The following is a 13,124-nucleotide window of genomic DNA, read 5'->3' on the forward strand; positions in this document are numbered from 1 at the left end:
AGTATCTAATGAATAAGTACTAGTATCTAATAAATAAGAACTAGTATCTAATGTAAAAGTATTAGTATCTAATGAATAAGTACTAGTATCTATTTAATAGGTACTAGTATCTAATGAATAAGTACTAGTATCTAATGAATAAGTACCTAGTATCTAATAAATAAGATCTAGTATCTAATGAAAAAGTACTAGTATCTAATGAATAAGTACTAGTATCTAATAAATAAGAACTAGTATCTAATGTAAAAGTATTAGTATCTAATGAATAAGTACTAGTATCTATTTAATAGGTACTAGTATCTAATGAATAAGTACTAGTATCTAATGAATAAGTACTAGTATCTAATAAATAAGATCTAGTATCTAATGAAAAAGTACTAGTATCTAATGAATAAGTACTAGTATCTATTTAATAGGTACTAGTATCTAATGAATAAGTACTAGTATCTAATGAATAAGTACTAGTATCTAATGAATAAGTACTAGTATCTAATGATAAGTACTAGTATCTAATGAATAAGTACTAGTATCTATTGAATAAGTACTAGTAACTAAAGAATAAGCGCTAGTATCTAAAGAATAAGCACTAGTAGCTAATGAATAAGGACTAGTACTTAATGGAATAGATACTAGTATCTAAAACTAAGTACTAGTAGCATGAAAATAGAGACTAGTCGGTTTAAATGATTAAATGTTAAAACGGCTTGCCATAGAACGTTGGCACAACGTAGGCTACCCAACCTTCTAACAACGTTTTAACAACATGGCCATAAGGTTGCTATAACTACGTTGTGTGGTGAAGGTTGTCACAGTGTTGACACTGAACCACCGTTCAGGGCCATTGCTTAAGGCTGTGCCTGTGGTGTCTTGAAAACCACTGCCCTGAAGCGCGAAAATTAGCCTTTTAAATGTCGTAGGGCCGTCTTCTTCATCGAGCAAGGACAAGTGACACTGACATAGATTTGTGTGTGTTTGAACTTAGTGTTTTAGGAAGGCATGGCTCAGCCTTAACTTTTACAAAGAGTTTGACACTTTGAGCTTTGTAACTCTGCAGATCTTATTCATGCACAAACAGCTACATAACACACTAAAGAAAAGGGGAAACAAGAAATCGCATCATATGACACCCATAAGCAAGATTCAGAATCAAATGTGTTTTTTTTTTTGTTCCACTGTGACATGCTTTATGAATAAATAACCCATTGATTTTCTTGGTGGAAGTGTGTTTAAAAAAGACAAAAGGAGGTAATAATTTCCAATTATTTTATTGGTAATTCTAATAGCAATCAGGTGATGATGAATTATCAATACATTTCAACTACTGACAGCATGTTTATTTGAACAGAATGAACTTATGAATGATTACAGAGAGATAGATGACGATGCATATAATGTTCATTCCACAGACATATGGACAATGAGTTTTTAATATATGTCTGAGTCCATTGTGAGTCCATTGTCTCTTAAACAAGAATAATATTGATGCAAACTGTACATTGCTAACTCATTATCTTTGAGAAGTTAATCTAACATTGACAGTTAAAGGTATAGCGGAGGATCTTTCCGAATTTTAGATAAGAACCGCCCTCTCCACTTTTTGAAAAAATGCACATGCGCAACACTCTACCTGCTCCCGAGAGGGAACGCCTATTAAACGTGTGCGAGGTTCTCCTCGTGCACGCTCTGTTTAAAAGTTGCTGTCGGCATCGCTCATACAAGATTACTTTCCAAAAGAAGATTTGCACTTTTTCTCCAAATAGCATGCCAAACTTTACCTGTCGAGTAGAAACTTCGCGACTGAGGCATCAGTGGGAAGCCCAACCTGTGTTTTCAGAGCACGCCATCGTGTGAAACAATCTCCCAAAAACACTCTGATCTTGTTTCTCTCTTCTGAGGCCTTTCTCTTCTTCTCATACAGTTCGTACAAACTTTTTCTCTTGCGACCCTCAGACATTTTCAAAGGACCCGGTGAAACGGCGAGCTTCAATGAATGGCTTAGCTCTAGCTCACCACACATAAACACCTGAAAGTGCGCATGCGCAGAAAGCGAAAACTAAGGGACGAGCACGTACGACGGCCTTACGTAAACATATCACCAGAATGATTGACACTTAGGTGGACCAATAGTTTACACTACCCACCCGGAAAAAGAAAATCCTCCGCTATACCTTTAAGGTTTAGAGATCACAGAAAAAACAGATGTCACTCAGAAACTTCACTATTAAACAAAATAATACTTTTAATTACAAAATCAAGAAATGCCACATAACAACAAATTACTGTATGTGTAAAATAAATTTCACACTCAGAACCATTTATTGATCGTATTAGAAGTTACTGCACTCTTGACATCAACCCCTCAGTTATGAGAGATAAACACAAAAGATGCAAATCAGATCATAATTCATACATCAAACCACATTAATCAAAATCTGTGAACAAACTAGAAAATAAAACAATATTTACATTTCTGGATTTTTCCTTGTTATAGTATAATTTTAAACGGTGAATATATTTTATAATACCTTTAACTTATTTATAAATGAGTTTATGTACATGAAATGTTGCTGATCAAAGATCATTGTCCCAACAAACAGATATTCACGAACAGCCCCACCCAGTGCTGCCACTAGGGATTCTAGGCCTCATGACAGTTTATTGCTTTGGGCCTCTTCAGTTTTATTCAGACCGGAGGGGCTTTCAGTATCAGAACGTGTTACACATTTTGCTCTGTCAGATGACACCAACACCAGCTCTACTAACACCTCCAAAAACAGCTCCAAAAACAGCTCCAACAGCTCCACCAACAACAGCTCCTCCAGCAACTGCTCCACCAGCAGCTCCAACAGCAGCTCCAACAGCCACATAATACAGATTGTTCCAAGATGTTTCTGATAAATAACTCTGTTTAGAATAACACTCTGCTCTAATTTTCTCCTCTGTCTCTATTCCGACTTCTTCTAATGTCATTTGTTCTAGCTCCTCCTCTTCTGGCTCCAGTATTTCCCACCCGTGTTTCTCCTCCTCATATTCTCTCATCACTCGCTCCTCTGTCTCTCGTCTGACTCTGTCTAATGTCGTTTTACGTTCTCTCTCTCTCCTCTCCTCCTCTTCTCTCTTTTCCTTCTCTGCCCTCCTCTCTACCTCTTCTCTTCTCCTCTCGGTCTCCTGCATCATTTCTAGTGTGTAACGGGAGTTTCTGTTCTCAGTTACCAGTCTGTGGATCTTCTCCATGAGTTCAGTCACCTGTCGTCTGTTTGCTGGATCTTTAATGTTAAACTCATGATATCTCTGACCACATCGGTTAATGAAACCAGACAATTGAGGATTTGCCCTGATCATTTCTCCAAGTGATCTCATGTCTCTCTGATCCACATGAGTGAAGAGCACTAGAGTAAATCTGAGAGCTTCTACACCAAACTTCTGCTCAAACCAATCAATTAAATTCTTCTCATGTTCAGTGAAAGTGCTTAAAGGCAGAATCAGCAGGATGACATGAGCTCCTGGTGAACGTAGAGCTCTCTTCAGCTCCGAGTCTGAATCAAAGTCAGTGTGAGTGGAGAATCTGAAGTCTGGAGTATCGATCACTGTCACGCTTCTGTTATTAACTTCTCCAGTGTGTGTCTTACAGACTCTGGTCACTGATGAAGAGCTCTTTAGTGACTCAAACACTTGATCATTAAAGATGACGTTTCCTGTGGCGCTTTTCCCGGTTCTGGTTTTACCAATCAACAGCAGCCGACAATCTTCATCTTCATCTCTCATCAACTCTTGGTTCTCTAACCTCTAAAATACATAAAACCATGCAGGATACAGTCAACTAAAACACCTATACAATCATTATGTCTGTTACAAATGATCCAGAGGGGGTAAAATACTATAAAAGAGTAGCAAAACTCAGACGTGGGTTTCTGGCATCATCATGTACAAAAGAAGTCCAGGTTCATTGGGTAGGCACCAACCAATAAAACGACTCCGTTGCACCCTCCCCTCTCCCTGCCCCGCCTTTCTCTCTTACCGCCACTGAGTTGCTAGTGCACAAGTTAGTTTTGCATCTAATATCATTAGAGTAGATTTTAAATTGCAGTGACAGATCTGAGAAGTTGCAAATGCCTAAGTGAGGCTGTACTGCGAATGTGGATGAGAGAAAAAGTGCAACTATGTACTACAAGTTTGTGTCTGTAATTGTTTTCTGTGAATGGTATTTTACACATTTGTAACTACTTGTCTGAGGCTTCAAATTCAGAATACAGGTTTGTGACTAGTGTCTGCGAGTGCAAATCTCAAGATTCATCTTCAGATTTTTATTTTACAGGTTTTCACGGAGTTGTGAGTGTACATTTTTGCATGCGTACAAGTACGAAGATTTATTGTTCAAGTTTTCAAATTCACATCTAGCCTACATGCTCTCAGGCAGGCGCGTCGTTAGACATGGGCCTCCGGGGCTTCAGCCCCGGATGTTTTTTTTATAGCCCCGGATCTCAAAAAAATTAATTTATTGATCATTATTATTAGGCAAAGTGGCAAGCAGCACGAGTCCACGAGCCGTGAGAGCAGGGCGTGGACAGTAGCGTGAGTGTTAATGAGTCACCTGAATTCAAGTTCAAGCACCGGTTTCAAGTTTCTCACGGATGAACTTCGGGGGCGCGCGCGCCGCACCGGTTTAAAAAAAATAACGCAGTCAGCACCGCCGCACAGTCTTCAGTCACACCAGATGTTGTCAGGCTATATGTCAGTAAAACTCAGAAAAACGAACTTACTTAGGCCTACGTCGTGCCAGCCGTTTGATCGCGGCTCAATCACGCGCAAATGCGGCGCGCCCTGTATCACGCAAAATAAACTAGCATCTAACGTCATGTTCTGTCGTCAATTAAGTATTGAAATAACCAAAAGGGAGATTAAAGCTGCGTCAAAACTCTATGTCGGGGCTTTTGTATTCCTTTGTAGGCTACATAAATGTTACACATTTTGGCGTAGCCCTACTCAATTTTCATTATTAATATTCTAACATTTTATCAATATTGCAAAGTCATCAAAACTAACTAAATATTTTGTGACCAAAAATGTGAAAAATAGGCCTACATCTAGCCTAAATGATCGTTCATGACATTCTTTTAACTATAAGCAACCCAATTTGTCTAGATCTGTATTATTTCCTTTGTATAATGTGCTTAAATATTGCTGCGCAGTCGTGTGATTTAGTCTGCTTGATTAACATTATTACAATGTATTCCTAATCCTAACTCTGATATGTAGCCTATATATAAGGTCCTCGAATGTGTTCGAATATTTCACCAGCATCAGCCTTTTCACAGTTTCTATCACTCCGCTTGTCTGTGTTTGCACAACTTGCATCATTAGGCCAGTAATGGTGACAAGTGACTGTCTTTATGAGTGAACAATTGAAATTTAATTGAACTGATTTAATAGTGCCAAAAACATTGATTAACTCAAGAAAGAAACAAGTTGCTGAAACGAATCTTTAATGCTAAAAAGTTTACATCTATGCAAAATAATCCTTGAAAGATTTCTCATTTAAGGCCATTCCTGTTTGGAATATGTGGTTGTGTATTGTCAACAATAAGCAGAAACATTCTGCATTTCCATTTTCTAGTGTGGATCATTCATTTCAACATTTATCCTCATTCTCATGTTTAAGAATCTGTTATCTGCTTGACAAATCATTTATGCTACTGCCGACTGACATGCTTTTAAAGCTATTGTTATCAAAAAATGTTGGCCGTCAAACACCTTAAAATGTACATATGTAAGTCTGAGAAATAAAAATTTTCTCGGGGGAGCATGCCCCCCAACCCCCCTAACTACCTCACATTTGAATGTGTGTGTCTGTGTGGTAGTATGGCCTGGTGTGGCCACAGTGCCAGGACTGAATTTTTTAACCAGTCTGCCCCCCCTGCATATAGGCCTACAATATACATTATTCTCTGTATCGAATCATGTTATCTTGTTACCCACCCTAGCCCCTGACGTTTAGGGCTCAGCCCCTGATGTTTTTAAAACCTAGAAACGCCCCTGCTCTCAGGTTTTGCTACTCTTTTACCTTCATAAAAAAAACATACTCACCTGATACTTCATTTTCAGGTCCTTTTTCTTTTGTTCAAGACACTTTCACCAAGAAAAAATAGGGTCCAAACTACAAATAAGCAAAAATGTTAAGATGTACACAACACAATACATTCACATTAATGCTGTTTCATGCTTTATTGTAATATACTGTATAAAAGAAGCTGAGTGTGGAGGAAATACAGCGGTTTTGTAAGACGTTTGCAGAATAATTATATGTTTATATGCACAGATTGCGGTTAATCTGTGGATAATCTGTGTATCGGGCGGGTCAAGTGTGTGTCTGAGTGAGTGTTTGTGTGTACCATTTTGGGGGGAAAATTGTACCCAGAATTGAGCAAAACCTGACAAATCTCCAAAAACCTCCCTTTAGGGACGTCCTCATTTTTACAGTAAACGGGTAAACATAAATAAATGAATTAAATGCTTTTTGCTGAAAGTTTTGTGCAATGGGTAGGTTTAGGGGCATAGAAAATACAGTTTGTACAGTATAAAAATCTACAGAATGTCCACATTTAGATAGCTAAGTAAACGTGTGTGTGTGTGTGTGTGTGTGTGTTAGTCCTGAACTGGCTTCAATATCCTGTTAGACAGGCAGTCTGGAGAATGGACGGATAGTTATTAATAATCACTAATGTATGAATGAGTAAAAAAAAACAAAACAAAAAACACACATTGGTCTATATTCAAAATATATTTTTATATAATAATATAATTAATATATAGTATATTTTATTCAAATAGAGACCATGGGCCCTATCTTGCACCCAGCGCAATTGACTTTGTACACCGACGCATGTTTCATTCCTATTTTGCACCCGCGCAAAGCGCGCTTTTCCCTCCACAGAAGCACGTCGCTAAACTAGGGAATGAACTAACAAACGATAGATAGATAGATAGATAGATAGATAGATAGATAGATAGATAGACAATTTATTATAAAAGCATACATCTATAGCTTACACATTTACCCACATTATTATATGCCTGTTTAACCGAAGCTAATTTGGGTGTGTTTCTCCATCCCCAATGTCACTTCTCTCTCTTTTACGGCTGTGACGAGAGCCTTGCTCTCCTCGGCTGTGAACCGCTCCTGGCGTGCGCCTGGCAAATCCGCCGTTATAATAACAATACGCCAAGGAAAAAGCGCGTCTGCTCTTATGACGCTCTGATTGGTTTATTTCACGTTACGCCCAAACCACACCTATGAATAATGAAGCTACTTCAGACCAACCCCTTTTAGATTTGCGTCGGGCGCAAGAGTCATTTATCCCGCCAGGAAAATAGTAACAGCGCCGAGACCCGCCCACAAAGTTACTTGCGCTTTGCGCTTTGACACTTGCGTTTCAGATCGTTAAAATAGGGCCCCAAATGTCTATATTCAAAACGGAGACCCAATGTTTATTTTGTGAAATATATTTGCACAAAAGTAATCCAGGCATTAACATTATTTTTCTTTAATATTTGAGTTTATTATTACAGTGATGCTGCATGACTCATGTAGGACGAGAGAAATAGAGCTTTTTTTGTGTTAAACAGCAGTATAACACATCTTTGTATCTTTTATAAACATATAAAGCCAATTCATAACGATCTTATGAATGTTTTAGCATCGATATGAATGTGTTTATCGATTCATTATACTGGGAAACGTTAGCTAAATGACAGTAATCGGCTTTAATCCTAGTCTTCGCCATATTATCAAATCTTCATGTTCTCATATTGACATATTACATACTCCAATATATGTAGCGCTCAGCTGTTTTTCAAAGGTTTATGATAATAAATAATATACAAAGAAAATGCCATGAACCATGATGATCATTGCTTTTGTCCCTCTCTAACATCTCTCTCTCTCTCTCTCTCTCTCTCTCTCTCTCTCTCTCTCTCTCTCTCTCTCTCTCTCTCTCTCTCTGCAGACATGTTGATCATTTTTTTCTAAACCAAACTCAATTCCACATGCAGACGCTCAAACAGAAGATCTACGGATGAACATGTTGCTAGGTATGGCAAATATAAATAATTAAAAAAAGTTACACTTACTGAGAAGTACACAAGACAGTCGAGCTATATGTCCTCCGTCAGATAAAAAATACTCTCCTTCAACAGAATATCGGAAATAAAAGTTTACTTTCGCTTTCAACAGCCGCGCGAATGTCGTGATGTTGTTTTGACTCCGGAAAGACTGCGGGCGTTTCTAAATTTGTGATTGTTTTCAAACTGGTTGGTGTTTATAAATCACGCAACGAAAACCCTAAGTCAATGTGACATGGGCAAATAAAACGCCCCTCGTTTATGACCTCGCCCACTAGGCATTTCTCACTGAAGTGCGCAAAGTTAAGAGAACAAGCTCCCGAGTCCCAACCGATATCCCCTGTTTTTACAGGATTGTCCCAGCAAACACAGAACGCTGATGGCACAACGTACCAACCTTCTAACAACGTTTTGAACCACCGTTCAGGGCCATTGCTTAAGGTTGTGCCTGTGGCGTCATGAAAACCACTGGACGACACATGTAGGCTACTCGTCACTGTCCTGAAGCGCGAAAATCAGCCTTTTAAATTTCAACTGACCGTTGGGCCGTCTCATTCTTCGAGCAAGGATACATGACACTGACGTAGATTTGTGAACGTGTGTTTGAATTTAGTGTTTTAGGAAGGCAGGGCTGAGCCTTAACTTTTACAAAGAATATCTCTTTGGGTTTGACACATTGAGCTTTGTAACTCTGCAGATCTTATTCATGCACAAACATATAACACACTAAAGAAAAGGGAAAACAAGAAATTGCACCATATGACACCCATAAGCTAAATTCAGAATTTAATGTGTGTTTTTTTTTTTTTTTTACTTTGACATGCTTTATTAATAAATAACCCATTGATTTTCTTGGTGGAAGTGTGTTTAAAAAAAGACTAAGGAGATAATAATTTCCAAGGAGGAACTTTTGAGGGGTGGCAACATATGACAGACGTATATAGGAATTTAATCACTGTTAAATTGGCCATAACTTTGAATTTGTTGCTGCCAACTGGGGTGGCAGCAGGGGTGGCAAGGCTTTCTTTTAGGGTGGCATTTGCCAAAATTATTGACCATATTGTTGTTACAAAGGATTTATATTTTTAAAACATTTCCCTCCTTTTTTATTTTTTTTTTTTTTTTTTTTTACGTTTTATTCATCAAAGTATCCTAAAAAAAGTATCACAGTTTATGAAAAAATATTAAGCAGCAGAACTGTTTCCAACTTTGATAATGAATCATCATATTAGAATGATTTCTAAAGGATCATGTGATTGACTGGAGTAATGATCCTGAAAATTCAGCTTTGCATCACAGAAATAAATGATAATTTAAAGTATAATAAATTGAAAACCAATTATTTTAAATTGTAATAATATATCACAATATTATTTATTTTTTTCTGTATTTTTGATCAAATAAATGCAGGCTTGATGAGCAGAAGAAACTTCTTTCAAAAACATTCTCTCTGTCTTAGCATGATGTATTCCATATTTGTATAGGGTTAAAAACTTTTTTTTGTAAAAAAAGAAAAGAAAAAACAAATCAAAAATGTTGGCCGGTACTGTATGCTATTGTGAATGAATTTTAATTAATCAACTTTAATTAATCAACTAACGTTTGTTTTTCTTGCGGGAACAACATTCATATGCTTTTAATGTTTACAAACTCTTTGGGGAAACTTGTGACTGACTGACTGTATGTGTATTAATAACAGAAAAGGGGAAATGAAAACTAGACAGTCTGTTAGAATCTTGTGATGAACAAATGAAGTCATCATTAAAACCTTGTGATAAGTAATCACAAGATCAGAGTTTGCTTTACCTAGTAACAAAGGGGTTTGCATTTGAAGAACCAATCAAATAGTGGGGAAATTATGTAATGCAGCATGAAATGTATGCCATACCTCTATACTATAGAAAACTGTGTTATCTGTGTTTTACGGTGGGATTCTCAATGGAATTTTTCTGAGATCCTCCGGCCTTGCTTCTTGGGAGAGATTCCCTGAGAACTGCTCGGGAAGATCTCCTGGCCGTGATTAAAGCATTTAAAGGACATTTGCAGGTCTGTTTGTCAATTTATTCCTGCGCAGGAAGCTAGTTTAGGAAGTAAGTTAGTTTAGGGAAACAAGTTAGATTAGGTAAGATATCCAAGTGGCATAGCTGCCAACTTTTGAGTTTTGCTTGGAGTGAGATTTATGGTGGCGGGGGGCAGGATGTTGGGGGAGAGATGTTAGGGGGGAATGGGGGGATGTAAAAAATTATTGCATCACAATAAGTGTATTGTGATTGTCAAAACATTTTAGTAACTAAACTGAATTTTATACAACATGTTACAATGTTTAGGCTACATGGTACAATTTCTGGTTTTCAATTCAATTAGGCCTATTGTGATTTGATTTAATATTGACTCATTTAAATAAATATTAGGTAGGCTACACAAGATAGGCATTAATTTTTCTTAAGAAAAAAACATCTCACCTAATGCTGTAAACATACAGAGAGATATATAATGCGTTTTTTATTATAATAACAACTTTATTTAATGATATAAGTAAAAATATAATAAATATGTAATATAGTACACATATTTAGCAAAATACTCTATAGCTCTTTTTTTTTTCTAGCCAACTAACGTGCTATAGCCTATATTATGGTCTTTAAATGGCTTTCCTGAGGTAAATGTTATGTGACAATTGTTCTCCAGCTGTTTTATTGACCCATTTGTTTGATTGATTGGTCGATATTATGTATGAGGAATATACATTTCGGTAAGTTGTAGTGTATCTTTCAACATTGTTCATTCGTGTTTATTTACTAGCTAGAGTTGATCGGTTCACCTGCCGCTAGGGATCTGTCGTGTCCACTGAATCTATATTAATGTCATTCTATAGATCAGTGGTCGCATCACATTTACAAGCGCCAAAACGGTATTTATTGTTTGAATTTCGTAATAAAAGTGATAGAATCTGAGAGCTGAGATTTTTTTATATCATAAGTAACCTGCTCTGTCTAGTCTGTCGGTCTCCATGTCCTCTTTGCTTCGTGATTTTTCTGTGCGTGAGAAAATGGATGTGTGTCGTGAGAGCGTGTGAAAAGTGTCAATTGCGTGTGTCTCACGGTGAATGCGTGAGAGTTAACAGCTCTGCCAAGTGGGGACGTCGCCAGGAGACGAGACTCAGATATCAGCTACCCGAGTGGGGACGTCGCCAGGAGACGAGACCCAGGTAGTTAGGTTTAGGCAAAAATATCCACCACACTATGTATATATTATATGCTTTAAAGGGACTGTGTGTAGGAATTTCTCCCATCTAGTGGTGAAATTGTATTTTGCATTCAAACGAATAATGCTCTCCAGCGCCTCACTTTTTCAAATGCGCGTTGCATCTATGGTAGACGACTAGCCGTTATGTACTAAAAAGCTATGACAGGATGTCTTATAATAGCACTTCGAGTTTTTCTTCGGGTGAACAGGTTTGTTATTTAAAACTGAAACTTGAAACAACGAAAAAAGAATGTTACAGTATGAATTACTGACTGTGAAAAACATTAACTATGGTAATTAGTAGTAATGCCTTCTTTACTCGTTATATTTTTTGAAGTACGTGCATTGTTAGATATCATCATCATCAGAGCCTTCTCTAACGTTACTTTACTCAATAGCTGCTATTCATCAAAGAGCCTGTTTAACTTTTAACTATAAATGTTCTACTGTCTATATAATAAAGTACACAACCAAGCAATGAAAAACAAGTAATAAAAACTCAGTGAGTGTTTTAGCGCAATTTTCTCACGTCATGGGATCACAACACTAAGAGATAGTAAATGAAAGAGAAAATAAGTTGCTCGAGAATATAACTTTCTCTTGAAATTCAAATGAACTTTCTGAAATCAAATCAGCAATGGATAATAAAAAAGGCACAATCACTTGACTAGTTGAACATCTTTTTTTTTATTAGCTCATTATTTTTTACATCTTGTGTTCACTCAATATCCTCGATTTTCTCTGTATCAGCTTCCTTTTCTGCTTTGTCCTCTTCAGATTCTTCCTTCTTTTCTGCTTGACTATTGGCTTGTGACTTTGTAAACTCTTCTTCTGCTTTCGAGATATTTGCCAAAACATCCTCTGAAAGCCACGAGTCATCGTACAAATCAGCAATAATATATAAAAAGCAATAACAAATACACATGATTATTCTTGCTTAATGTTATGAACAGCGGCTACACTAATTATTTGCTTCTCTGTTTTATCTCGTGATGCCCATCCTGAGGTAACTAGAGAGTATGTCAGTTGCAGTTTGGATCCAGCCTATTATGAAGAGTTCAGATGCCCAACACATGTGAAGAGACGGCGCCAAACCCCGAGAAGACTTCAGATGACGCAAACTCTGAATCAACATGCACCTTTTTTCAAATCTCATAATCATTTGTAAACAAACAAGTATTCATTACTTCAATGAGCTCATTGTTTCTGCCTTAAATTAAAGACAGTTAACTCTGAAATTGTAATGTGGACTCATGCATTTTCTGTTAAGCTGCTTTGAAACAATGTGTATTGTGAAAAGCACTACAAATGAATGTGAACTGAATTGAATATTGAAGTCTAAAGCAGAACGCTGAACTTTAAAGGCTCTTCAAGTGTGTTTTTTGTAGTGTTTTTCTTTCATGATAAATACTGATGATTATTTGAGCTTGTGCTCTCTTTCAGCATCATATTTTTACAGCTTTGTATTTCTCTTAGATACAAAAAAGTGAATAAAGACAGATCTCCCTTTGTACTGCTGTATATTTGCTGTATGTATTTCCTTGCCTTTATCAATAAAGTTTCTCACTCTGAGGTTCAAGAGTCTCTCCATGTTTTACTATCATGTCAAGCGCCTCCTGAAGTAATACAAACTTTATTTAAAGAGCTTAGCAGTGTGTCACATATACAGTTTTTACATTATTAAAACTTAAATTAAAACATTCTTTGTATATACATTACTATTAGCACAGTATTTTTTTTTTTATCCACAATGATAAACA

General features: G+C 36.9%; 1 protein-coding gene across 1 annotated transcript; it reads right to left on the reverse strand.

Moving 5' to 3' along the window:
• Positions 1–1,249: 1,249 nt before the first annotated feature.
• Positions 1,250–8,646, reverse strand: LOC309476106 (GTPase IMAP family member 9-like). Its single transcript, XM_082139297.1, has 3 exons — positions 8,128–8,646; positions 6,085–6,154; positions 1,250–3,786 (listed from the first exon to the last, which is right to left on the reverse strand). Exons 2-3 carry the CDS (start codon positions 6,094–6,096, stop codon positions 2,734–2,736), a joined length of 1,065 nt encoding a protein of 354 aa, XP_081995423.1. The 5' UTR covers positions 6,097–6,154; positions 8,128–8,646; the 3' UTR covers positions 1,250–2,733.
• Between the last annotated feature and the right edge of the window lie 4,478 nt (positions 8,647–13,124).

Source organism: Leuciscus leuciscus (genome assembly GCF_965113295.1).
Source record: "Leuciscus leuciscus genome assembly, chromosome: 15".
Taxonomy (NCBI): Eukaryota; Metazoa; Chordata; class Actinopteri; order Cypriniformes; family Leuciscidae; genus Leuciscus; species Leuciscus leuciscus.